Source organism: Nyctibius grandis, chromosome 15 (assembly GCF_013368605.1).
Source record: "Nyctibius grandis isolate bNycGra1 chromosome 15, bNycGra1.pri, whole genome shotgun sequence".
Taxonomy (NCBI): domain Eukaryota; kingdom Metazoa; phylum Chordata; class Aves; order Nyctibiiformes; family Nyctibiidae; genus Nyctibius; species Nyctibius grandis.
Window position 1 is genome coordinate 541,445 of NC_090672.1, and position 26,399 is coordinate 567,843.

A 26,399-nucleotide genomic window follows, 5' to 3' on the forward strand; every position below is an offset into this window, starting at 1 on the left:
ACCCCTGATGAACCGTCTGACAGGGAATGCCCAGCCTCTGCTGCAGCAGCATTTCTGCTGCCCTCTGTGTAAAATGAGAGCTCCCAGGAATGTTAGCGCCAAAGAAACAGAATTGCTGAAACACTGATTGTTCAGAGCACGACTTCTCATCTCAACACTTCCCAACACTAAGATGCAGCTGGGCACTGGACTCTGGAGATGGTAGGACACACTTTCCTTATTAAAACCTCTCTCTATCCTGTTGACTAATGAAATGTATGCTTTTAATATTCCCTGCAGAAAGTGTCTAGTCCAAAGTGGTGGTGGTGTGATATGTAGTTAAAAAAAAACAAACATAATGAGCGTGAGATAAGACTAGAGGTATTAGTTTATTTTTGAGGAAAACAGATTGATGAACAAAACTACCAGAAACTTAAAAATATGCAAGGGGAGAAATACAGACTGGGTACAGGGCAACTTTGGCCCTTCAAGACATTGGCCACGGCAAAGGTAAGTTAGCATTTCTGGGGCTAAAAGCTAGTTTTGAAGATTGCCCTGTCCCACGCACCAAAGCATGGAGGGACTGTGAAGATTTTTCTGTCTCCTAATTGTACTCTCTTGACTCTGCTCCAAGGTTGATTTCTGCAATGCATTTGTGGGCAGGTGCTGAATGAATGTCAAAGTTGCACAGTTACTTAGGCTCCTCCTATCTTTCCAGCAATCAATGGAAGAGAACTGGAGAGTGGGTCCTGAATGAGGACGTAACATTAAGAATGCCCTTTCCATCACTCAGCAAAGCAGCTGAGGAGCTCCTGTTACAGAGCAGGTGAGTGGGGTGAGAAGGCTGGGTGGCCTCTGGGTAGAACAGGCAAAAAGAGAGACAACAGGTGGTAGAAGGAGTGGAAGAAGGAGAAGGATTTGGAGTGAAGGGAAATCAGGGTTACACTGTAAGCTTGAGAAAGTGACTATTACCCCAGAAAAGGTCTGAGAACATGTTGATCAGTTGCAATCACTGACAGAGAACAGAGGTGCCATAATGTCAGCCGATTAATATGGTTTTGATGCCTTGCATTTGAATGCTGTGAATGGAAGGAACATGCATATAATCCTTAGTCTGAGCTGTGGTTGTACCCTTCTTAGGAACAGTCATAAATTACTTATGATCCAAACATCAGTTCGAACACCCAGAACATCTCCTGACTGCAGAGTAAGATGCATGCAGTTACATACAGAACCATTGTGGGTTATCTTGAATTATCTTTTTCATGCCTGTTCCCCCTCACTTCCATGAGGGTTCATCCACAATCTCAGATTACACCTAGAAAAAGCAGATTTTCTCTGTGTTCTTCCTAGGTGTTCCCTTGTTTGATTTCAGTGGTTCTGAATTGCAGTGTGGAGGCATGGACATAGTCCATCCTTCATTAAGGCCAGATTTTTGGCTATCCAAGGCAGGTGTCTTCCAGGATAGGACAAACACTAAAAAGTGTTTTGGTCTACTGTGATTTCACATACCAAGAGAGCAGAAAATTCTGAACACTTCCAAGAGCACTTAATGATGGGAAAACTTCCTGCCTCACTTAAATTCTAATACTCTCTTCACTCACTAGTGTCTCTGCCATGAAGATCATCACATTTAGGTTCTCTGCATCTAAAAGCATTACCAGCTTGCAAAGTAGTAGTAAGTCATGCAATGCCCTATGTGTAAACGCACTCGTTTGGCTCTCCCAGGAGCATCCCACACTCTGCTTGCTCTCCCAGTCCCCACTAGTACCTCTGCTTTCCCAAGATGCACCTCCCTTCAGTCTTCTCAGCCATTTCTTTGGCATCATTGCTCACAAGGACTTGGGGAGTGAGGAGGCACCAGACACAGCCTCCCTGCCTGCCCTTCCTGCAGTGCCAGGGCAAAGCAGACATTCAGAAACCAGATCTGTTTCCCAAGGCACTTTTACCCAGTGAGACAGGCATTGAGGTACTAAGGCAATGGACATGAAATGGGTGGATGGACAGTAGGTTCACAAGAGCAGAGTGTATTCCCCTTTGGGAGTGTAGGTGCAGCTGTGACAGTCGCTCCCAAGCAAGTTCCCTGAATAATTTTATTCTTCTTATCACACTTCTGGCCACTGAAGCCACTGTGCTGAACCTAGGAACAGCAGCTACGTGCACCATGACCGAACCACTTGAAGACAGCTGATATTGAAACAAGCAAATGCTCTCACAGATGATAAAAGCAGCAGACTCGAAGTCCAAGGTCAGGTACCAACAGTTAGATGACATTAATTTAATTGTTCCCTCTCTTCCTCCCTCTGTTTCCTTCCTTCCTTCCTTCCTTCCTTCCTTCCTTCCTTCCTTCCTCACTTCCTCCCTTCCTCTCCCTTTCTCACTTTTTGCTCTTTCTCAATTTCTTTCTCTCAGTTTTTTCCCCCCCTGACCCCCTTCTCTCCCTTTTCCTTTCCATCCGCTTCTTCTTTCATTCTCTGTACCTTTTCCTTTTCCATCTTTGGGGAGGAACGCACTTTCTGGTCAAGGCAATGTTTCTGGGTCCTGAGTTTATGGCTTGGAAGTGCTTGGAGAAAAGCAATGATGAACATTATTATGACAAGTTATTGACAAGCAGAGTCTGAGAGTAATCATGTTTTTCCCAAGATCAGTTACCTTTGCATCAGCACTTATCAAGTCACAAGCAGTCTGACTCCAGAAATAGTGTGTCAATGCAAAATGACTCCTGTCCTCCATCTAAAGCAGCAAAGCACAAAGTCAGGAGAAATTAGTTTTCCTTACTGTTCCCATTAACATTCCACTCTAACTCCAAGAAGTCTCTGATCAAACTTTCCAGGATGGCCAGCGGCAAGGCCAGGTCCACCCTGTGCAATGTGTGGGACTTCTCTCCATTTCCCACACATGCAGTTTGAAGTACATAACCGGACCAAGATGTTATTGTTTAAGGAAACTGCAACATCACCTTTCATCAGTTGAACATTTAGGAACAAATTCTCAAGCCGTAACTTCTTACAGATGAGAGAAGAGCCCTGACATTTTCAAGTGCTTCAAGCGCATCATGATTCTTCCACAGTCAGGCCAGGCTGTTTGTTTTGGATGGTCATTGTAATATTGTCCAAGGGGAACAGGGATTTTAGTCACCAAAATATGATCCCCAAATTTGTTGTGGTATTTACTAGTCAGTCAGCAGGTTTTAAAGGGTACCCATGGAGACAGAAATACTTCTCCACGCTTTTACTGAGCCACAGTTGCGATACACTGACTTTGGAATTAAGCTTCTGCATTTGGCATCGTTTATTTGTTTGTTTGTTTAAAGAAATACGTGCTTTAGTACAAACAAAATCCTTTTGCTTCCTTTGAGGGTGTAGAAACAAAGGTTTTGACTGGAAAGAAAGAATCCCACCTATTTATTGGGAGCATACTGTGGGAAGGGAGAGAGGAGAGGGCTGGTTTCCCTTCTTTGGTGCCCAGATATCGCTGGCATTGGTGCAGCTTTCACAGCTTCACACATAAAGATGCTGTCTCTCAAGAGCATCACTTACACTGACACAAGAGTCAACACAGGGTGTTATCTTTTCCTTAAACATATTTAGCTGCTGCCTAGCAAAGTACTTCCATATTTAGTTATAACATGGAAGGATTCCTTGGGTGTAAACCTCAGCATGCTTGGGAGATGGAGGACCTCCTAATCCTGAATGCTGTTGCTGCAAACACACTGACTGCTGTGGTCAGCGCAAAAGACTTCGTTCCTGCTGTCTCCTCCCCACCCACCCTGCAACAACTCCAGCTCCCTTCCCCAGCAACTTCACAGCTTCTTGAAGTAGTCCCTGAAAACGTACTGGTGTAGATCTAGCCAGGAACCTCGAGGGAGCCATAAGTGTCACTGTAGTGAAAGCCAAGTTTCCTTTACCATTCCTGACATCTGCTTGTAGAATCTGCCCTTAGCAGCTACACGATGCAACAGCATCCAGTGCTGCCAGAGTGGCTGTTCTGCCACTGCAGCTGCACTGCTGCTTCCTGTGCAGATAATTAAGCAGTTTCCTTTGTTAAACACCTATTCCAGATAAATGAATCAGTAATGTGTCATTGTGATCTCCCAGTGTGTACAATGCTCTTTGCTTCAGGGAGGAGGCACCAGTGGTATCCAGACGTGCCATCTGCTCAGACTGCACAGCCCCCTCGTGGCACTGACGAGAAAAGCTGGGACTGGGAGCCATCCTTTCTGCCTTGAAGCTCTTCCTTATGGTCAGCTTTTCCTCATTTTTGTCCTGCCCATACATTATATTTGATTTTAACTGTTTGCATTGTTACCCCATGTGGGATGAAAAAAGTAGTCAGTGACTGTTGGCTACTTCTTTCCACCCAGTGTTCAGTTCACTTAGACAACATAACTCATCAATTGCTGCAAAAGGCAAACAGAAAGCACTGGTTGGCATTGCAGAGCTGTTAGTGTTTCCCTGTATTCTCAGAGTGTCAGACTCAGAGATTTATTTCATGCTGTTGTTCTCATTTCCAGTTTTCGATAATTAAAACCAGTTCCTCTTGATATGTATCCTTGTAAACCTTGTAAAACATAGGTTTACCATTTTTCTTCTTATAGAAAATAATTCTAACAGCTCTAATGGCTGTAACTGTTACAGTAGCTGGGGTAGTACAGTTTTGGGATCTTACTCCAGAAAATAAATTAATTTCTGGAGTAAGATCCTGAAAATTAATTGTTTCAAAACAACCAAAACTTAAGTAACTGTAAAATTGAATAGTAACAACCAAAAGATCTGCTTCTGCTGTGTGTGCAAAGGAATCTACAGTCTTTATTCTCTAGACATTGACATGGTTACAAAAACTAATTACAGAAGAAAGTGACAGAGGGTTCACATTTTGTGCATCCCTCAGGTCATTTTGCTGCCTCATCTTCACTCTTCCTCTCCTATCTTCTTGCTGTGGAACTCCCGGCTCTTCACTCGGAGCTTGTTGACCTGTGACTCCGCAATGTCAGCCCGTTCCTCGGCTTCCTCCAGCTCGTGCTGGATCTTGCGGAACTTGGACAGGTTGACATTGGACAGCTCCTCCTGTGCGGGGAGAGGGAGTCAGTGGTGAGGAGCCCAGAGCAGGGGTTTCACTCCTCCCGCGCCTCAGTCTTGCGGGGCTGTGGCTCTTCCCTGGGGGAAGGCACAAACTTCCATCCTCCACCCACCACTGCTTACACATAAGCCTCACACAGATCTCCTCATCCTCCCTTATTCAGGACCCCAATGTGACAAGCTTCACCAGTACTGTGTCATGCTTGAGGAGCTACTTCATCACTTATTCCTCTCATTTGTGTACTTATTCTCCCACTTGTTTGGTGCTCAGGTATCAGGGGGTTTATATGGATGACAAAGACCCTAAAATCCTCGATTGTTGATGACTGGTGTTTTCCAAATTTCTGATATTCATCTCCTCAGCACCCATGTGATACCCAAAGAAAGGTGCATCACACACAGAAAGATAACAGAGAGTTCTTAAAATTTTAAGAAGCACTTCTGACACCCTGTGACTTGCCCATTGTCCAAGCAATACTTACAGCCTCCTCAGCTTGTCTCTTGTAGGATTTCACCTTCATTTGCAGCTTGTCCACCAGATCCTGCAGCCTAAGAATATTCTTCCGATCTTCCTCAGACTAGAGTGGTTGGTAAGCAGGAAAGAGAATGAATTCTTGGTTTCCCTCCACATGAGGTTAACGATTCCCCTTGGGGATGTTGTGTGGAAAATTTGACATGCTGTGAGAAAACTCTGTCAGCCCAAGGAGGCGTCCTGCCTTACCTGGTAGGTCAGCTCCTTCACCCTCCTCTCGTACTTGCGCACACCCTTCACGGCTTCAGCGCTGCGCTTCTGCTCAGCATCAACCTCCCCTTCCAGCTCCCGCACCTGCAATGAGAAGCCCATCTTTGGAGCTTCCCTGATGGCTGCTTACGTGACATGTTTGCAGGTGCACAAATACCAGCCCTACGCACTCTGGCCTCCAGCTTCTGGATTTGCTTCTTGCCTCCCTTCAGTGCCAACTGCTCGGCTTCATCCAGACGGTGCTGCAGGTCCTTCACTGTCTGGTCCAGGTTCTTCTTCATCCTCTCCAGGTGGGCGCTGGTGTCCTGCTCCTTCTTCAGCTCTTCTGCCATCATGGCTGCCTGAAAGAGAGGAAAAAGTCAAAGCCATTTTAGGGCTGGAGACAGTTTGGGGGAGAATACACCCATCATCAGCACTGAAAGGAGTCCCCAGCTCACATCTGTGATGGCCTTCTTGGCCTTCTCTTCAGCATTGCGGGCTTCCTGGATCGTATCCTCCATTTCACCCTGAATTTGGGCAATGTCTGTTTCCAGCTTCTTCTTGGTGTTGATCAAGCTGGTGTTCTGTCGAACAACAAGTTAGTTCCAAAACAGAACTCTTATTTTAGAAGTTTACTGTGTAAATGTAAAGTTATCATCTATATATCTAATATTAGCATCCTCCTTCAAATGATGCATCTTGTCAGGGCATACACATCTAGAGAGCAGAGAGTTCTTACAATTTTAAGAAGCACTTCTGACTCCCGTTAATGCAATCCTACTCATTTCGCTATAATCCCGTTCTTTGTGCTAGGGTAATAATTCTGGTTCAGGTTAACCTTTTTTCATTAAAGAGATGATTTAAGAATTTACACAGATGAAAAAACTGGAAATGGAAGAAAAATGGCTCTTGACATTTTGAATCTCATGAATCTAACCTGAGTGTGGAGGAGCTGAACTCTCTCACTTGCATCCATCAGTTCCTGCTCAGCCACTTTCCTTGACCTCTCTGTCTGCTCCAGGGCTGCCCGTAGCTCCTCAATTTCAGCCTGCAACAGGTTTGCTCTGCGCTCCACCATGGCCACCTGCTCCTTCAGGTCCTCCTGTGTCCTGAGAGCATCATCCAAGTGTATCTGGGTATCCTTTAAGAGAGGAAAGAGAAATTATAAAGTGGCACAGCACTGTTGCACAATGGCAATTACCACCAGTCTAATAATTATTATGTCAGTATCATACATATATATTTATAGACATAATGCATATTTATATGCGGAATTATTATGTCAGTATATGCACAGTATCTAAGAATGTGAGCATGAGATCAGTACATGGTATTGTGCACTGTCCCAGGCTGAGTGACAGCCCTGTCTAAATTTAAGGCTGTGCAAGGGGACAGTAAGCCTGAATTCAAACCAGCTGATGGACACAAGTAACTTACAAGATGAAGGAAAGTGGACCTTTGTCCCCACTTGGGGCAGAAGAAAGAACCTTCCCCCATCTTCTGAGGTGCCCCTACATAACAAACATGATGCACTGGGGTTGAAAAATGAAGAACACGTGAGTAGCTGACAGATCCAGGAAAAGTCAACCACGTAAAGTAGATCCGACCACACACTCGCATTAGAACCAGTGCACCAAAAAGGCACATAAGGTATTAGTAATTAGAGATTCCTTGCTGAGAGGCACCAAAACATCCCTTTACCATCCAGACAATTTGTCTAGAGAGGTTTGCTCTCATTCGTGATGCCACTGAGAGGCTGCCAAGCCTCGTGAACCCTTCAGATTTTCATCTGCTCCTAGCATTCCATGTAGGCTTTAAGGATATTGCAACAAGGCAACTTATAACCATCAAAAGAGAATATACGTCCCTCGGAGCAACATTAAAAGGATCTGGAGCACAGGTGGCGTTCTCCTCTATCCTCCCAGTCAGAGGAAGACATTCAGGAAGGAGGAGAACAATTGAACAGGTGAATGCCTGGCTGTCTAACTGGTGCCGTAGTCAAGGCTTTGGCTTCTGTGATCATGGATCTATCTTTGAGAAGCTCGGTCTGTTGGGAACGGATGGCACTCACCTGACCAAGTGGGGCAAGAGAGCCTTCGCCAACAGGCTGGACAGAGCTTTAAGCTAGACTTAGCGGGGGGAGGGAATGGAGTTTTGAATACCAGAGCAGAGCCAGGGGCTGCTGATGTATTAGGAAGCAACAGGGAAACATCTGTGAAATGCTCCAAAGGAATTAGGGTTTGTTCCTCTAAAAAGATTATGTGGTCGATAGCCCAACTGAGGTGTCTCTATACCAATGCACATAGCATGGGTAACCAACAGGAGGAGTTGCACGCCACTGTGCAGCTAGAAAGCTGTGACCTAGTTGCTGTCACTGAAACATGGTGGGATGAATCACATGACTGGAGTGCTGCAATAGGTGGCTATAAACTGTTCAGAAGGGACAAGTTGCCCTCTATGTAAAAAATGGATTGATTGCACAGAGCGGCCTTTGAAAAACAGTGATGAGACAGGTTGAGAGATTATGAATAAAAATTAGAGGCCAAGCCAACAAAGGAAACCTTGTGGCTGGTGTTTACTACAGGCCACCTGACCAAGGGGAGCCTGTTGACAAAGTGTTATTACTTTGACTATGGGAAGCATCACTCTCGCAGGCTCTGATCCTGCTGGGGGACCTCCATCACCCTGACATCTGCTGGAAAAGCAGCACAGCAAGCTCTAAGCATTCCAGGAGAGTCCTGGTGTGCATCAAGGATCATATCTTTATCCAGGGGATAGACAGCCCTACTAGAGGATGAGCGTCAATGGTCCTTCTGCTTACCAACACAGATGAACTAATTGGAGATGTCAAGATTAGTGGTAGCCTGGGCTGCAGTGATCTTGCCCTGGTGGTACTCACAATCGTGAGGGATACGGACCAGATGAAGAGTAAGGTGAAAACCCTGAATTTTAGGAGAGTATATCTCAATTCCCATGTGTAAGCAAGTGAGCAAGGAAGGCAGGAGAACAGCATGGCTGAGGAAGGACCTCCTGGTCAAACCAAAGTGTGAGAAGGAAATGCATAGGCAGTGGAACCAAAGACATGTATCCTGGGCAGAATATAAGGATGCTGCTTGGATGTGTAGAGATAGGATCAGGAAAGCTAAGGCACAGTTGGAGCTGAATTCCCATTGTATTAATCTTTGGTGTGGCCTCACTTGAGTATTGGGTGAAGTTCTGGGGGCCACAATTGAAAAAAGGATGTTAAGGTACATCTAGAGAAGGGCAACAAAGCTGGTGAAAGGGCTGGAAGGCATGTCCTCTGAGGAGTGGCTGAGGACATGGGGTTTGTCTAGTTTGGACAGAAGGATGCAGAGGGGCGACCTCAATGCTCTCTACAGCTTCCTGAGCAGGGGAAGTGAAGAGAGAGGTGCTGGTCTCTTCTGCTTGATATCCAGTGATAGGACATTGTGGACGCCCCATCACTGGAAGTGTTCAGGGTCAGGTTGGACAGGGTTTTGGGCAGTCTGATTTAGCAAAAGATGTCCTTGGCCACGGCAGAGGGGCTGGGCTAGGGGTTGGACTAGATGATCTCCAGCTGTCCCTTCCAACCCTTAACCATTCTGTGATTCTGTGATTCTGTGTGTCTTTGAAGGTCCCTTTCAACGCAAATCATTCTATGACTCAACGATTCTATGATATTAGACAAGCTAGACCCCTCCGTGCACATCCTTAGCTTAACATACCTTGAGCACTGCCTGTGTGTTTCTCAGGTTCTTTTGTGCCTCTGCAGACACACGGTTGGCATGGCTTAGCTGGATCTCCATTTCATTCAGGTCTCCTTCCATCTTCTTCTTCAGCCGCAGGGCTTCATTCCTGCTCCTGATCTCAGCGTCCAGGGTGCTCTGCATGGACTCCACAATCCTGAGGTGGTTTCTCTTCATCTGGTCGATCTCCTCATCTTTCTCTGCTATCTTCCTGTCAATCTCAGACTTCACCTGGTTGAGCTCAAGCTGCAGGCGCAGGATCTTCCCCTCTTCATGTTCTAGGGAGGCCTGGACAAGTGGAAAAAAACATCTATAACATCGATAAAGCTGCGGCTTGCTTTCTAGGTAATTATAGAATATTTCAGAAAATCTCAGCTGGCTGCACTCCCCGGACAGAACAGAGGGGGACCAAGCAGTTTTTAGCCATGTTTCCCCATTGTTTATATTTTTAGTGCAGAGATCAGTGATAATGGACATGTACCTCAGCTTCCTCCAAGGCAGCCTGGATTTCAGATTTCTCCTGCTCAATCTGCTTCTTGACTTTCTCCAGCTCATGAATCGCCTTTCCTCCCTCGGCAATCTGCTCTGTGAGGTCAGAAATCTCTTCTGCAAGGAAGGGTGAAAAGCAGCAGGGTCAGGGACAGCGCTGAATGGGGAAAGGTCCTGGTGCACCAAGGTGACAGCCACCTTCTTATCACTGCAGTCCCAGACCCATTTAGTGTGGCAGATAGACAAGCTTGTGAGAAAGCCCTGCCAGGAGCAGAGGGCCAGGGACTTACGCTGCAAGTTCTTGTTCTCACGCTTCAGCGTTTCCAGGTGGTCCAAGGACTCCTCATAGGCATTCTTCATCTTAAACAACTCCGTGCTGAGAGAGCGAGACTCCTTCTGGGAGGCTTCCAGCTCAGCCTGCGTTTCCTCATACTTCTGCTTCCATTCTGCCAGGATCTGAAGAGAAACGGGGTGTCAGTACGGATGTGGCAATCAGGAGGGGATGCTCTGCCCAGGAACCCCAGGGCTGGAGCCCAAAAGACCTTGTCAAAGTTCTTCTGCTTCTTATCCAGAGCTGCGCAGGCAGCATTCGATCGCTCCACGTCAATCATCAAGTCCTCCACTTCATTCTGCAGCCTCTGCTTTGTCTTTTCCAGGGAAGCACATTTGGCATTGACGGCTTCAACATGTTCCTCTGCATCCTGCAGGCGCTGTGCCAGCTTCTTCCTGGGAGGAGATAAGGACAACTCAGTTAGCAATCAAGGAGAAATTCGTAATGTAGTGATTTCTCAACAGCATGCTTAGCTACTTCACTTCAGTCTGTGGTCCACATTACTTTCCCATTTGTCTACATGAGACATAATTTCTGTCTGTTATTCTCTGACTCCTACGCAAGCTTGCCTGGTTCTTTTTTTCCAACCCACGTGCATTGCAGGATGTATTTGCTATTGTCCTGCCACCCCTCCCCAAAGCAGAATATTAACTTCTTCCTGGTGATATCACAGTGGTCTCCTCAAATTTCAATTCTTAGTCTTTGCCAGCCTTCCCCCCGTTCCTCACATACTTGGCCTCCTCCAGCTCCTCCGTGCGCTGAATAGCATCCGTCTCGTATTTGGTTCTCCACTGGGCCACTTCGCTGTTGGCCTTGGACAGGGCACGTTGCAGCTCCCCCTTGGCTTCCTGCTCCTCCTCATACTGTTCCCGGAGCAAGTCACAATCATGGCGTGCTGATTGCAAGGCGTGGGCCAGGGCACCCTTAGCCTGTAGCAACAAGATTATTGGGACAATGAATGGAAATATCCTGGGAAATCTCCTGACTGAAATGTTATTGGACACTGAATTATTCTTCTATGCAACATGACAACAATACATTGAATGAGGAAGGAAGCTGGGATTGCCAAAAGAACTAATGCATAAACTCCTGGGAACAGCTAATATGGGAAGACTTGCAGGGAATTACCTAACTTTTTTTCCTGTCTCATCATGATAGTTCTGTAGTTGCGTAAATGTCTGAACCACCTCTTAGAGAGGAGGAATGCAATGGATAAGACAGAATTTGGAAAGCTTTCTCACCTTTATCTCTTCCTCTAAGTGCCTCTTGAGTTCCTCAATCTGTTGGGTGAATGCTTGCTTGCCTCGTGACAGCTGAGAAACCAAAGCCTCCTTTTCCTCCACCTGGCGTGAATATTCACCTGGAAAAGTTTGCAGATACACAAGCATTTTATTGCCATTGATGGGTATTATTGTGGGTATTTACGACTGTAAAACCAGACAATTAGAAGACCTTGCAGAAGCTTATGATCCCATTTCATGCATTTCTCGTTACAGGGGAGACAAAGCATTTTGGACAGACCATGTGCCCAGAAGGATCATTTCTGCATTAACTCTCTGACATTATTTGTTTGCACATCAGAGATGTGTATGTCTTACCCGATTCTGTCTGCAGACGAGCTCTTTGAGCATTGAGGTCATTGATCATGCGCTGATGCTCTTCTTCTTTAGTCTTAATCTCACTTAGCTGGTCTTCCAGAGTGCGACACATCTTCTCCAAGTTTGCCTGTGTGTCAACATACAGAAGGGGAGGGGTTAACCATTCACACTCTTAATAGCAAGTGGAAGAAGTTGCATTGTATAGAATTCCATTGGGGTAGAAATACCTGTAAGGTATTTCAGTACCTTGGCTTTGGAGACAGACTCCATGTTACTGGCCAAGTCATCAATCTCCATCTTCAGCTCACTCTTCTCCTTCTCCAGCTTCTGCTTCACTCGTTGCAGGTTGTCGATCTGCTCCCCAAGCTCAGCTGTGCTGTCCGCGTGCTTCTTCCGCAGGGTGGCAGCTGTGGCTTCGTGCTGCAGCGTGGCCTCTTCGAGGTCGCGACGCATCTTCTGAAATTCTGCCTCACGCTTCTTGTTCATCTCAATCTGAGCTGCGGTAGCCCCTCCTGCTTCTTCCAGGCGCTCGCTGATCTCCTCTAGCTCCCTTGAGAGGTCAGCCCGATGCTTCTCTGCTTTTGCCCGAGAGGTTCGCTCTGCCTCAATTTCCTCCTCCAGTTCCTCAATACGAGCCTGGAGAACATTAGGGACCCTTCACATCCATGCCCTCCTCCTACCTGACCTGCGTCTGGGTGAGAGAGGGGTAGGAACAAAGACTTGCCTGCAGCTCCTTGATCTTCTTCTGTAACTGGATGCCCAGGGCTTGCTCATCCTCGATTTTGCTCTGGATCTGGCTGATTTCAAAGTCTTTCCTTTGCACAAAGCAAACCGTGTTAGAGCTCAAAGAAAACAGAGAAGTGCACCAGCCCAGCACTCGGGTGCCCCACAGACACACTTACTTCTTCAGTTTCTCATCCAGCTGCTGCTTATCATTTTCCAAATCCATTATGCTGTCATGGGCCAGTTTCAGGTCTCCTTCGAGTTTCCTCTTAGCTCTCTCAAGGTCCATGCGCAGTTTCTTCTCTTGCTCCAGGGATCCTTCCAGCTAAAAGAACAAGACCTTCAGTGCTCCGCCAGCCAGGTCTAACTCCATATCTGTCCTGTTCTTACTGTATGTCTGTGTACTTACATCATCCACTTGCTGCTCCAGCTTGGTTTTAGCTTTGGTCAGCGTATTGACTTTGTCCTCTTCTGCCTGCAGGTCATCCAGTGTCTGCTGATGAGCCTCTTGGAGGGCTTTCTTCTCTTTTGTCAGCTTGGCAATGGTCTCGTCCAGGGCTGCCATCTCCTCTGTGAGGTTTTTCACCTACAAACATGAGCAAGTGTCAAAATTTGGTAGAAAACATGTCTTCTGGTGCAGTGACATTTTTGCTTTGCAGTACTTTGGCAGGTGTTTCATTGATTCTTTGGATGCTCAGACAAGGCCCAGCTCAAAATTATCCAACGCCAACATGTCTTATGGTAGCAGGCTCCTACTCTGAGCATCAGTGATGTCTTGGTCCTTTATGTGACTCCCCGTGTGTGTACCTTGTTTTCAGTGGCGTGTTTTTCCTTCTCCACTTTGGCCAACGTTAACTCCAGGTCATCAATATCTTTCTTCAGCTCTGAACATTCATCCTCCAGTTTTCTCTTCTTGGCTGTCAGCTCAGCATTAATTTCTTCTTCATCTTCAGCCCTTTCAGTCACCTCCTTTACTTTGGCTTCCAGCTGGATTTTAGTTTTGATGAGCTGGTCACACCTTTCCTCAGCATCAGCCAAAGCATCAGCTTCCTGGTGGGAAAATGCAGGAAAGGTTATTTGATGATGAAGGAGCAGATGTGCATCAGTAAGACCTTTGGGATTGCTTTTTGGGAAAAAGCCACTGCACAATTACATTACAAATTACAAATTTAGAATAAGTTTTTAATCAAATTTACTTTTTTTCTGACCTTTTTCATCATCAGATACTGTGTCTATCTCCGTTATGTTTCATCGTGTTTATTTCAGGTATGCCAGTGGGTTACTTGGGTGCAGCTGATGTTTCCCTTTTCTTCTTTAGAAAGTTATGTGTTTTGTAATGGACCATATTCAAATTTTTGTTGAAGCATTGAGAAATGTAAATAATTCCACCACTGAGAAAATAATTTAAACTCCCATTAGTAGATTTACACCCAGCCAATATGGTCAGTGGACACTAGAACAAGATTAATCTTTCCCTGAAATGGACACTTTGATTCAAGGGTGTTGCCTCAATGTTGCCTAATGGCATTGAAGACAAAGACACATGGCTGGCATTTGTGTCATAGGATGTAATGGGCATCTGCATCTTCTGGAAGCAGTTGCTACAGGAGCTCAGGTGAGATATGCTGTAAGAAATGGCACTAGGCTCTTCATTTCAACAGATGAATTAAGACAGAGTAGCTGCTCAATTGAATCATTGCCCCCCCTCCACTAAATACACTACAGGGACTATAATGAGGCTTTACGTCATGAACTCACATACAGGCATGTACATGTAGGCATTAAGACTAAAAAGTCATTCTTTAGCTTAAACTCAACTTTGTATTAGTGAGACTGGGTGGGGAAAGAGTGTGACCTGAATTTTACCTTGACTTACATGGTATTCAGCTCAAAATATTTTGTAAGGCAGTTTAGCGTGCAATTTGAGAGGTCTGTAGCATGAACAAAGAGTTAGATTTTCTTTACTCATTTCCCCTATAAATAAAATAAAATAATGTTGCTCACAGCCTGCACTTGGAGCTGCAGATCATTTTTCTCCTGCACCAGTTTCACCATTTTCTCCTCCAGCTCCTTCCTCTTTGCCTCAGACTTTGCAAGCTCTTCCTTGGTTTTCTCAAACTCTTCCTTCATGTTGGCCATCTCCTTCTCAGATTCTGCACTCTTCAGCAAGGGCTTAATCTTGAAGAACAGCTTCATCCAAGGCCAATGTTTGACATTCATGAAGGACCGAACATTGTACTGGATGCAGAAGATGGACTCCCTGAAGCATAATTAAAATGTACATGGAATATGTTCAGTGTGATGAGTGCCAACACTTTCCCCCAAGTCCAGTGACTTTAACTGAAGATGAGGAATGCCTACCTCCTCTCCACCATTCTCTGGTACTCCACTCTCATCAGGAAGCCCCTGCACCTGGCCTGTGTGCGGGTGATGAGCTGTGCCAGCTTCTCATCCCTCATCTCCTCCAGGAGTCCCAGCAGCCCAGCTTTGAAGAACACCTTGAGAAAGGGAATGTTGCAGCACATCACTGTCAGGTAGAGCAAAGCACAGACCTGCAGTGAGTGAGCCAAGGAGGGTTTGTACCTTGGTGTGGCCAAATTTGTACTGGGTGTGGTCCACATCAATTGACCCAAGAAGCTTCTCAGAAGCCTTCTTGCTATCAATGAACTGTCCCTCTGGGATAGCACTGGCATTAAGCACCTTGTATCTGTGGAATGAGAGGAAATATGAATGAAGGCAATCTCAAGTCATGAAGTTATACTGTTTATTGAAAATAACAGCAGTCTTTGCAGCAGAATGAGGCTGAGGAAGTTGGCATTCCATCCCTTGTTTAGAGATACAGTTATAATCAGTCCTAATCTGATAACAAAATTAAGGAAACTTCTACTGTCTTTAGGTGATCAGTCATAGATGAAAAGAGGACACTGATCTCCAGCCATTTCAGCCCAATATCTTTTTCACTTGAACTATGCTGTAGAAAATTGCTAGAGAGGAACATTGCCACTATGTGTATAGGAAGAAAGCATCTTGCCCTGAAACGTGCAGCTGATACAATGGCCAAAGCACTCTATCTGAGTTTGCAATTTTTGTCTGAGGACGTGTTGTAGCCACATCCCAAGCTGCATTTTTTAATATTGTAGTCACTGGCTTATGTAGCTCTATTGTGCTTCCATATTCAGAGACCCTGGCAAAGTTCAGCTGTTTGATGAACAGCAATCAGTGAGGACACCTGAATTATCTCTTCATTTCATAGCTCTTACCTCTGTTTGAAGTCAGCATAGAGGACTCTGCTGGGGAAACCTTTCCTGCAAATTCTGATGCCTTCCAGCACACCGTTACACCGCAGCTGGTGAAGTACCAGTTCGTGCTCCATCGCACCTAGAAATTCAGAGGAAAAATTAATACCAGTTTCCAGTGCAGAGGGAAATGGTTGTATCAGAGGAAGTTCTCTTTCTGCTTGAGCATCTTACCAGGTGTTTTTGTTTCATTTGGGATGATACAACGGACAAAATGGGGGTGAGTGCTGCGTAGGTTGGTCATCAGCTTGTTTAGGTTCTCCTGTGGGACCATGATTTAGTGTGTGTTTATATGAAATATGGAAAAAATAACTCTTAGGTTCTTTGAACTTAACATAAAAGGCCTATCAATGGAGATGCACTGGGCAGAAAATTATCAACTGATAATACCTCAATCATTAGCTCAATCCCCTATGATGCTGAACATTGAACATCACCTTTTAGGATAAGAAAAAAAGTTGCCATCATTCCAATGAGAGATAGAGGGTTGGTACCTCATCTTTTTATGAGAAAATTCATATTTATTTTAAGTGTAAGTTTAGGACTTTACAGTGTCATTTTTCATTCCATGAGGTTTTGGTTTTTTTTTTCAATGAGGATCTGAATGAAAGTTGTTTGTTTATTTTTTTTACTGTAGCAGAGCCAGTTGAGAGTGTAGTTTAATTCTAATTTGTGTAGATGAAAAGATAAAGTGTTTACTTACCCGGAAAAGAGCTGAGACAGTCTGGAAAGAAGAACCCTTCTTTTTGCCACCTTTCTTGCCACCACCACCGCTAGCCTCTGATAAAGTGAAGATAGTGAAACATTTATGGCTTTAGGGTCCATTCATGATTCCACAATTTTGCAGAATCACTGTGCACCAAAGAGATGACATTTGAGAGAACTGACCTGCCTCTCCGCCCACAGAGGCAAAAAGCAATGCTAGTGTCTTCACAGATGATTTCTGATACAGCCCAATGACAGTTTCATTCAGGGGGTCTTTGTTCTTCTCAAGCCAACCAGAGATGTTGTAGTCCACCGTGCCAGCATAGTGTACCAGAGAGAAGTGGGCCTCAGCCTTGCCTTTTCCAGGTTTAGGCTTCTGGAAGTTGTTGGACTTGCCCAGATGCTGGTCGTAGAGCTTGTTCTTGAAAGAGGTGTCAGTTGCCTTGGGAAACATGCACTCCTCTTCCAGGATGGAGAAGATGCCCATAGGCTGGGAAAAGCATCAAAAAATAACAGTGATAAAATACAAATCTGCCTTCAGAATGAGACTGCAGTAAGGCACAGGAAACTGAGAAATGGATTAGATTTTTGGATCAAAAATGGATCAAATCTTTGTTAAGTTTTGCACATGTGTTCTACAAAAAATATGAATTTCTGTCTGAAACTAATTCATTTCTGAACTGATAGTGTCACAATAATTACACAAAATCTTCTAAATAATTTGGAAACTCTGTTGAATCAGGAGATTTTTATTTTTTTGCATTAATGCTTTCCCAATGTAAATTTGTGTAGATGAAGGAGTCTTACTAAAATTGATCTTTGTTCAACAGATCAACAAATCTTTCAGCTACTTCCCATAATCTTATTTTTTATGATATATATCTCTCTCTTTTCATTCCTATACAACAGGACTTTACACAAAACAGTGTCAGTTCATAGGGATGGTTTCATTAATTCCTGTTCATCCAGTACCTTTTTTCTATATACACCTATGTTTTTTCTTAGAAATTGTGTTTCATAAATCACAGTATTAATATTGAAATCATAATCATAATACTGAAAATTGTGTCTGGGTTTCTGAAAAGAAATCTTTCATCTTTGTAGACTAGAAAACACATCTACAGAGAATCCTTGCCATCAAATTATGTGTGATCACATTAATTTTTCTTTTGCCAAACAATCAAAATTACAGTTAATTTCTAAAAAAATGCATAATAATGTAGTTAACAGATAACCTAAAGATGCTTCATTTGTAGCCTGATCACAAAGGTCCTTAAAAATTACTTTCTGAATACATACAATATTCAAAATGAAAAGGTACCTTTTGAATACAAATAGTCAGGAACATAAATGGATAATAATAGGTAAGTTTGTGAAGCATTAGGGCAAGAAAAAATAAAGCTGAAGACAAATCCTAAAATTCTATTACAAAGAAGAAATAAAAAAATCTTAAATGTAATCAACATACTTTTTCAATGAGCTCAATGCAAGCAGCCAAGTCCATCCCAAAGTCAATGAATGTCCATTCAATTCCCTCCTTCTTGTACTCCTCCTGCTCCAGCACGAACATGTGGTGGTTGAAGAACTGTTGCAGTTTCTCATTGGTGAAGTTGATGCACAGCTGCTCCAGGCTGTTGAACTGCTCAGTGCAAAGACAAGATTTACTAATTCTCAAGCTGAAGAACTGCTTGTATGGCTTTTTCCTGTGCACTCAGAATCCCATGCAGGGATGCCCAGTGAAAACAAAGATTTTTTTTAATGTTAAAACATCCCATTAACTATTTTTCAAGAGGTTGGAGTTTTTTTCTCTTTGCTACCTTAATGATGTTTACATACATTATTTATTTTTAGATCAAATTCCAGAACTATTTGGTAGACTTATCCCTATCAAGGTGCAGTTTACATCACTCTTTTCTCTCGTATTATGTAAATTTTCCCATCATCCTTACAAAATAAATAGGCATTGTCAGTGTTTGCCAGTCCTGGCTTGGACTTGGGTATCTTCCCCAAATGTCTATAGAACTCTGTCTGCACTAAAGGCAGCCAAAGCATTCTTCCTGTTGAAATCACCCTTTGGCTCTTCAGAAGCAAAAGATATATATTGGTCTCTTTCCAAAGCCTTGGCACAATTTTTTGTGGGAATTAAATCTACTTTTCTCTTCCTGCACTCTGCAATACTGTATCTTTGGTATTTGTGTCCTATTTGTCAGTGGATTTTTTTAATACTAAACTCAAATTATTAAAAACTAAAAAATCTGTGCTAATTATGTAAAAGGCAGCCACTTCTTCCTTGTGTATTGCATAAAGCTATTACATACAGATCCATTGAAGCTCATGGGTTGTGTTGGAGAAAAAGCAGTGACATATATGAGGAAGGAAAGCATTTCCAGAAAATAAAAATTATTTTTTTTTTAAAAATGTAAAAGTTTATCTGAAATTGCAAGTGAATGGAATGTTTTAAAAAAAAATCCCCATAATTCTACAGTTTTTCTGGAGTCCTAATTGTCTTTTCAAGATATTACTATGATTTCTGTGGTACTTACATCAAAGATCTCGAAGCCAGCAATGTCCAGGACACCAATGAAGTACTGTCTGGGCTGCTTTGTATCCAGCTGTTGGTTGATGCGAACAACCATCCACAGGAACATCTTCTCATAGACAGCCTTTGCCAGAGCACCCACTGAATTGTTCACCTAAAACAAAGAAGAATGCAGCAGAACGAAAACAGCACCCAGAGTAAGAGAGTAAATCAAGCCAGAGGTTCCCAGTCACCAGCTGGTTGTTACCTGCTGCACGGTTTGACCCTTTGTCACATATTCATTCCCAACCTTGACTCGGGGATAGCAGAGGGCCTTGAGCAGGTCTGCTGAGTTCAGACCCATCAAGTAGGCAGCTTTGTCTGCAACTATAAACAAAGAGAGAGGGAGACAGTGACAGAGGAGAAGTGATCATTGAAAGTGGACATCCTCTAAGATGTAGCTGTAGATTTCAGCATTGCAATCTTGTGATAGCTTGAAGGGAAATTTAAAAGCATGAATATTATGGAAGCTGAGATTTATGTCTTTATGAAAGTAAATTGGAGCAAGATACCTGAACGCCAACTGCCACCTATGTAGCTGTTTGTTACTGGGAGTTCTAGATTTCCAGATTTTTTTAGTACCTTCTGTGCCATCCGGCTCTGCCTGCTCCTCACGCTGCTTCTGCTTGAACTTCAAGTTCCCATAGTGCATGACAGCCCCTGTCAGCTTGTAAATGGCTGTCTTCTCATCAGCAGTGAAGCCCAGGATGTCAATGGCACTCTGGCAACAGAATCAGTCAAATGAACCTCTGGGCCATTAAATGGAACTTTCACCATACCAACATGCTCTATGTCACTTACATCCGTGGCCATCAACTCCTCCTGGTCATTAATGCTGGCAACAGTGATCTCACCTTGACTCACGAAATGATAGTCATATGGGTTAGTGGTAATGAGGAGCATGTCTGTAAAGAGGAGTAGGACATATCTGGGCATAGGAATGAAGATAAATATTAAACACATTCAGATTCCATCAAGCAATTTATAATGCTTCCTACCAATTAGCTCTGGCTTCTTGTTGGACATGATCTGATAAAATATGTGGTAGCTTCTTTCTGCCTTAAGCTGGAAAGTGACTCTGGACTTCTCCAGCAGATCTGGCAAGGATGGTAGGACAGAGTTAGGCCTGAGAAAGTACACTGAGGTGGAAAGAGAGGAAGGAATGTGATCAGGTCAGGAAGTCTCTTACATGTTTCAATGTCAGCAGAAGCTAGTTTCCCTGTGGCTCCGAAGTGGATTCGAATGAATTTGCCCTTTAGAAGGAAAATAAAAAAGGCATTTTGAAATTTCACTAACACTGTAAGGATGTGACCTTACTTTCTCCACAGAAGACAACTTCTAAACCTAGAAGTTGTTCTGATTTTTTTTTTTTAGTTTTCTTAAAAAAAAGCAAACAAAAGAAAACAAAAATTCAGGAAACTCTGTACTGGCGATACTAAGGTAAAGATCTTAGCTGAGTTTTTACTATTTAGTGGATAACCCTGAATGCATAGGAACAAGAAAACCACTAAACAAGCCTTTTAGTAGGTCATTTATGCCTCAATTCAAACAGAGAGATATAGAGAAAATCAAGATGCACTCATTTAATTTTTTAATCAGATAGGATACTGTGAAGGTGGATTTTGGTGGTGTAAATGTTAAATGAGTTTTTTGAATCTTGCAGAAAAACAGAAGGCGGCTGTTATTTTCTGAGTTGTAGAGATAGTTGCAATGCACCGAGAACACAGAAAAGGTTGAGACTGTGGATGGGTATTGTGATTTCTCAAGGATATTCACAGCTTATCCAATAAAATTTGTGAATGGCTTTTTGCATTAAAATTATCAAAAGGACATGTCATGGAGTAGTTTGATTTCTGATAGGAAGTCTTGAAGACGCCTTTGTCCCTATCCCTTCCCAGACAACTTGTATCAATGTCTGAAAAGTCAGATTAATACACCTGCCCAGTTCTGTGTCTAAAAATCCAGAGATTCATTTTTTTTCTGATCTGATGCAGGCAATTTCCATCCTGTCTGTCTATCTTTTCCTCCCTCCTCCCTCCCTCCCTCTTTCCCTCCCTTTCTCCCTTCCTTCTACATTATATCAATTTACACAAATTTGTATCTACAGTCTGTATGACAGCTGCCAGAAGCATGTATATATATTTATAAATATTAAATAATACAGATTTTTTATAGATATTTAAATGATCCCCCTTTGTAAATATTTGTTTGCTGTACTACACTTTTAAAGTTATATTGTTAATTAGATAGTCTAGTTAGACAGTTTTTAGTTGACAAAAATATGAAGAAAATATTAGTTCAATGAATACAATCATCTGACCATGACACTTCAGAAGTGACAGCTTCCATTCTGACATCTTTGTTCACCTGTAAACATCAAATTCTCTGATCAAAAACTTACAAAGCGTGAGGAATTGTCATTCCTCACGGTCTTGGCATTTCCAAATGCCTCCAGCAGTGGGTTGGCGCTGATGATTTGATCCTCAAGCGTTCCCTGCAGGACAATAATTATTGCTGGTTATCTTTTCCAAAAATCATGTCAGGAACAGAGAAAGCTTTGATTCCAGCTACTACCTATTAATTTACCTGCATTTTGCCAGACTGCTGCTCTTCCTTCTTCTTATCCCCGCTCGCTGCAATTGTTGCAAAGTACTGGATGACACGCTTTGTGTTCACAGTCTTCCCTGCACCGGATTCTCCGCTGTCAACCCAAAGAGAGAAGCAGAGAGTGTGTGGTCAGGCAGGAGGTCCCCTGGCACTGGGCAGCCCCGCAGGGACCTGAGCAGGGAGTGTACATACGTGATCAGGATCGACTGGTTCTCGCGATCTATGAAAGAGGCAGAAAGAAACAGACTTTGTAAATGAACACAAAAAGACTGAAAATTAATGCAATAAATGTAAGTTATGATGAGAAAAATGTCTGCATACTTTTTCCTTTGCTTACTAGTAACAGTTTTTAAAAATTCAATTCATTGCTAAGTAGTGCTTTTCCATGAACAGTGAAAACCCTTGAAGGGACATGTGTTTCTTCCCTACTTCACTCTTCATGGTCTTTTTTTCTCCTGCATACAGTAAATTGTTTGTGGTTTTGATGTTTTAATTTTCTGCCACACAGACTGTATTTAAAGCAGTAGAGAAAGGGATAGTAAGAACCCCCAACAAAGGGCTTGTGCAAACCGGAAGAAATTCAACAAGGGCAAGTGCAAGGTCCTGCATATGAGTTGGGGCAATCCCAAGCACAAATACAGGCTGGGAGGAGAATGTATTGAGAGCAGCCCTGAGGAGAAGGACATGGGGGTGATGGTTGATGAGAAGCTCAACATGAGCTGACAATGTGCGCTTGCAGCCCAGAAGGCCAACCGTGTCCTGGGCTGCATCAAAAGAAGCATGTCCAACAGGTTAAGGGAGGGAATTCTGCCCCTCTGCTCCGCTCTCATGAGACCCCACCTGGAGTACTGTGTCCAGTTCTGGGGCTCCCAACATAAGAAGGACATGCAGCTGTTGGAACGAGTCCAGAGGAGGCCATGAAGATGATCAGAGGGCTGGAGCGCCTCTGCTATGAAGACAGGCTGAGAGAGTTGGGGCTGTTCAGCCTGGAGAAGAGAAGGCTCCCGGGAGACCTTCTAGCACCTTCCAGTAGCTGAAGGGCCTACAGGAAAGCTGGAGAGGGACTTTTGACAAGGGCATGTAGTGACAGGATGAGAGGGAATGGTTTTAAACTGAAAGAGGGTAGATTTAGATTAGATATTAGGAAGAAATTCTATATTGTGAGGGTAGTGAGACACTGGAACAGGTTGCCCAGAGAAGCTGTGGCTGCCCCCTCCCTGGCAGTGTTTAAGGCCACATTGAATGAGGCTTTGAGCAACCTGGTCTAGTGGAAAGGTGTCCCTGCCTGTGGCATGGGAGTTGGAACTAGATGATCTTTAAGGTCCCTTCCGACCCAAACCATTCTATGATTCTATGATTCCTGAGCATGGGTAATAGTACTGAACTCAACAACACAGAGAAACAAAATAGTTAAAAGGTGGAAGCAAAACTGGCAGCAATATATAATCCTATTTCATTTTTTCATGTCATGGTTTTATCAAGACAAATCTGAATATTTGTGATATTGATGTTTCCTATAGTCCTTTGATGAATTAACTTCACAGCATTAGACAGAATTTTCACATTACACATGGATCTCATACTCTGTTCACTTTCACTATTTCATTACAGACATAATTGTATCCCTTGCTCCACCTAGTCCATCTGGCTTATCATTTTTCCTGACACACTAACTATCATCTCTGGTACTATACTTCACTTTTAGAAATATTGATATGAAAAAATCCTGTTGAAATTACCAGTGATTAATGCTATGACTGAAATGAAACTCTATGTGTTAAGAAATTATCAGCATATTTATCAGGGAAACTCTATGATTACTTTTAAAATGTCTTTTTGATGGAATCACTCTGAGAGCCACTCACCTCTTAGCATGAACTTAAAACAAACGAAAAAGCAAAATGCCAAAACATCTGACTGAATGCAGGAGTGTCTTCTATTTAAAATAGTAGAAACAATGGTGTGAAGATAGTAAAACACATAATAGTACGTGTGCATCAGAAGCATGAAAGTTTGGAAAAAGTCTCCTCGTATTATTGAGACAGAGTATCGCTTCAGAGAATTTCATGGTACAATCCTTCGGAGACAGATGGAGCCACTCACCAGTCAGCATGAACTGATAGGCATTGTCAGAGATGGAGAAGATGTGTGGAGGGGCCTCCTGGCGCTTCTTGCCTCGGTAGGCCAACACCACCTCCGGGTTGTACACTGGCAGCCACTTGTAGGGGTTGACAGTGACACAGAAGAGACCCGAGTAGGTCTGCAAGGAAAGGAGACAGCACGTTGGCTTCCACTTAGCCTGGCAGAGCAGTTCCTCCTAGCTCCCCAAAGGAAGACTGCTGATGGTACTTACGTAGATCATCCAGGCTGCATAACGCTCTTTGAGGTTGTACAGCACAGCAGGTTCATGGAGGTGGGTCATCATGGCCATGTCCTCGATTTTATCATACTTGGGAGGGTTCATGGAGAAGATTTGATCATCCTTCACGGTCAGAGTCTGTCCGAGGAAGGAAAGGTACATGCATGTCAGCTAAGAGCCCAGAGTGGGAATTAAATGCTGATTGTAAATCTTGCATTTTACCCACCTCTCCACCTTCAGTCTTGACAGTGACTTTCCCTGATTCTTTGCTCTGGATTGTCCCTTTCACAAAGGATTCCTTTGCATGGACCACAAAGACTGAAGTCTTGGCATCAAAAGGCTTGTTCTGGGCCTCAATTCTCTCCTTTTCTGACTTTCGGAGGTAAGGAGCTGCCGCCCCAAAGATGGCCATCTCAGAGTCTGACGACATGGCTGCACTTTACAGAGGAGCTTGTCAGCAGAGATCACTGTGGAAGAGCAGATATGTTGCTCAAATTAGTCAACATTTTTTGTTGCCACACAGTTTATCGAAAAACTTAAACAGCATCATAGAATGTGTGAATTGGGAAGAGTCTCAGGCAGTTCTTTGGTCCACCTTCCTGTGCAAAGCGGGGCAAATGTTGGATCAAGTTACCCAGAGCCTTTTTCAAGGAGGTTTTGATTATACCCAAGAATGGAGATTCCTCAGTCCCTCTGCATCCCTGTTTAATGTCTGACTACCCTGATGGTGAATTTTTTTTTCTAATACCTGATCAAAATTTCTGTTGCTGCAACATGTGTCTGTTGTCCCTCATCCATTCACTCTGCACATTCGAGAAGAGTCTGGCTTTTTTTGCTGTATAACCACCTACTTTTTGTTGAAGATAGTAGTAAGACAACCACATTTAAGTTTTGTCTCCAGAGTGGACAAATCCCACCCTTTCAGCCTCTCCTTGGACATCATTTGCTCCTATCTTTGTTGGAAACTGTCCACTGGACTCACTCCAGAATGCCAATGTCTTTCTTGTCACCAGGGAGCACCAAACTGGACACAGTCCTCCAGAAGTGGAAGCTGAATGCAGGGGAAGAATCACCAGGACACATGACCCTTTTCTGCAAAGGTGTTTTCTAGCAAAATAACAGCCAGCATATCCTGTTGTATGGGGCTATTCTTTCCTACATGCAGGACTTCACACTGTCTTTGCTAAAATTCATGAGGTTCTCGTCAGCTCAATGCTGAAGACTTTTGGGAGCCTTCTTAAAGATTACATTGCTCTGTAGCATACTCATGAGTCCCTCAGTTTGATCTCATCTGCCCAGTTCATGAAGATGCATTCCATCCATCATTTGGGTTGCTAATGGTGATGATAAATATCAAGCTCCTAGCACTGACATATTTCTGGCACTGATGTGTTCTATAATGAGATTCAAATTTTGAAAAGTGCCAACTAAAAGATTCGTGTTTCTAGACATCCACATAACTTTGGAAACGGCTAAGTCACTTATACCTTGTCAAGCTGAGCAAGGCAACTTCTACATTCTTTTCATATTCTGTGTCTAGGGCCCCCAATCCCTCCTCAACAATTTGCTCTTTCCAGTTAGATTGATAGGCCCCAGGAGACTGGAGATTTCACCAGGAAAATTTTAAATTAAGTCATTTGTGGAGGAATGCTGCAAGGCTACTGTTATTGAATGCAACACTAATAAAGCACGTGCAACTTTGCAAGCTCAAAGCTTTAAAAGCGTGCTGTAAATGTTTTGCGTCCTCCTGTAAGTGAATATTAAGGAATAGGTTCCAAAGCAGAACTGAAGCATCATAGTGAGGCACCATGCCAGAGAAGGAGGATATTCACACCACCTACCTGGAGTTGCCAAACCAAAAAGCCCACATTAAAAGCCTTGCTTGCCTATACACAGCATAAATGTAGGTGAGTCCAGAAGGTGTTTTGAGGACTAACTAGTGCATGATGTCTTTTACTGGAGCTCTGAATCATTCACTGGAGTTGTTTGCTTCTCATCACAAACTGTTGAAGCAGCCCAGCATTGTAACATCAGTCTTTGAAATAAGGTGTGCATCTGTGTCACTCAAAGGGGAGTTTTAGGGCCAGAAACACCAAATGCAGATTCTAAACAACTACACCCTTACAGCAACTGCCATCCTGCTTGTCCTTCTGCTATACTGATAAATGTTGCCTTTTTGGTTGCACAAT

At 43.5% G+C, this 26,399-nt stretch overlaps 1 protein-coding gene across 1 annotated transcript; it reads right to left on the reverse strand.

Annotated features, from left to right (window-relative positions):
* Positions 1 to 4,863: 4,863 nt before the first annotated feature.
* On the reverse strand, positions 4,864 to 24,640 carry LOC137670454 (myosin heavy chain, skeletal muscle, adult-like). The gene is made up of 38 exons (XM_068413325.1): positions 24,437 to 24,640; positions 24,205 to 24,348; positions 23,955 to 24,111; positions 22,044 to 22,071; positions 21,831 to 21,945; positions 21,646 to 21,738; positions 20,434 to 20,497; positions 20,243 to 20,341; positions 20,046 to 20,149; positions 19,827 to 19,965; positions 19,453 to 19,571; positions 19,210 to 19,359; positions 18,135 to 18,305; positions 16,850 to 17,156; positions 16,665 to 16,741; positions 16,136 to 16,223; positions 15,926 to 16,043; positions 15,249 to 15,372; positions 15,027 to 15,163; positions 14,670 to 14,925; positions 13,473 to 13,715; positions 13,075 to 13,251; positions 12,845 to 12,990; positions 12,667 to 12,757; positions 12,189 to 12,578; positions 11,943 to 12,069; positions 11,586 to 11,704; positions 11,077 to 11,273; positions 10,556 to 10,739; positions 10,304 to 10,469; positions 10,006 to 10,130; positions 9,504 to 9,812; positions 6,716 to 6,919; positions 6,237 to 6,362; positions 5,970 to 6,140; positions 5,779 to 5,883; positions 5,540 to 5,635; positions 4,864 to 5,045 (listed from the first exon to the last, which is right to left on the reverse strand). The coding sequence occupies exons 1-38, from the start codon at positions 24,638 to 24,640 to the stop codon at positions 4,890 to 4,892; spliced, it is 5,826 nt and encodes a 1,941-aa protein (XP_068269426.1). The 3' UTR covers positions 4,864 to 4,889.
* Between the last annotated feature and the right edge of the window lie 1,759 nt (positions 24,641 to 26,399).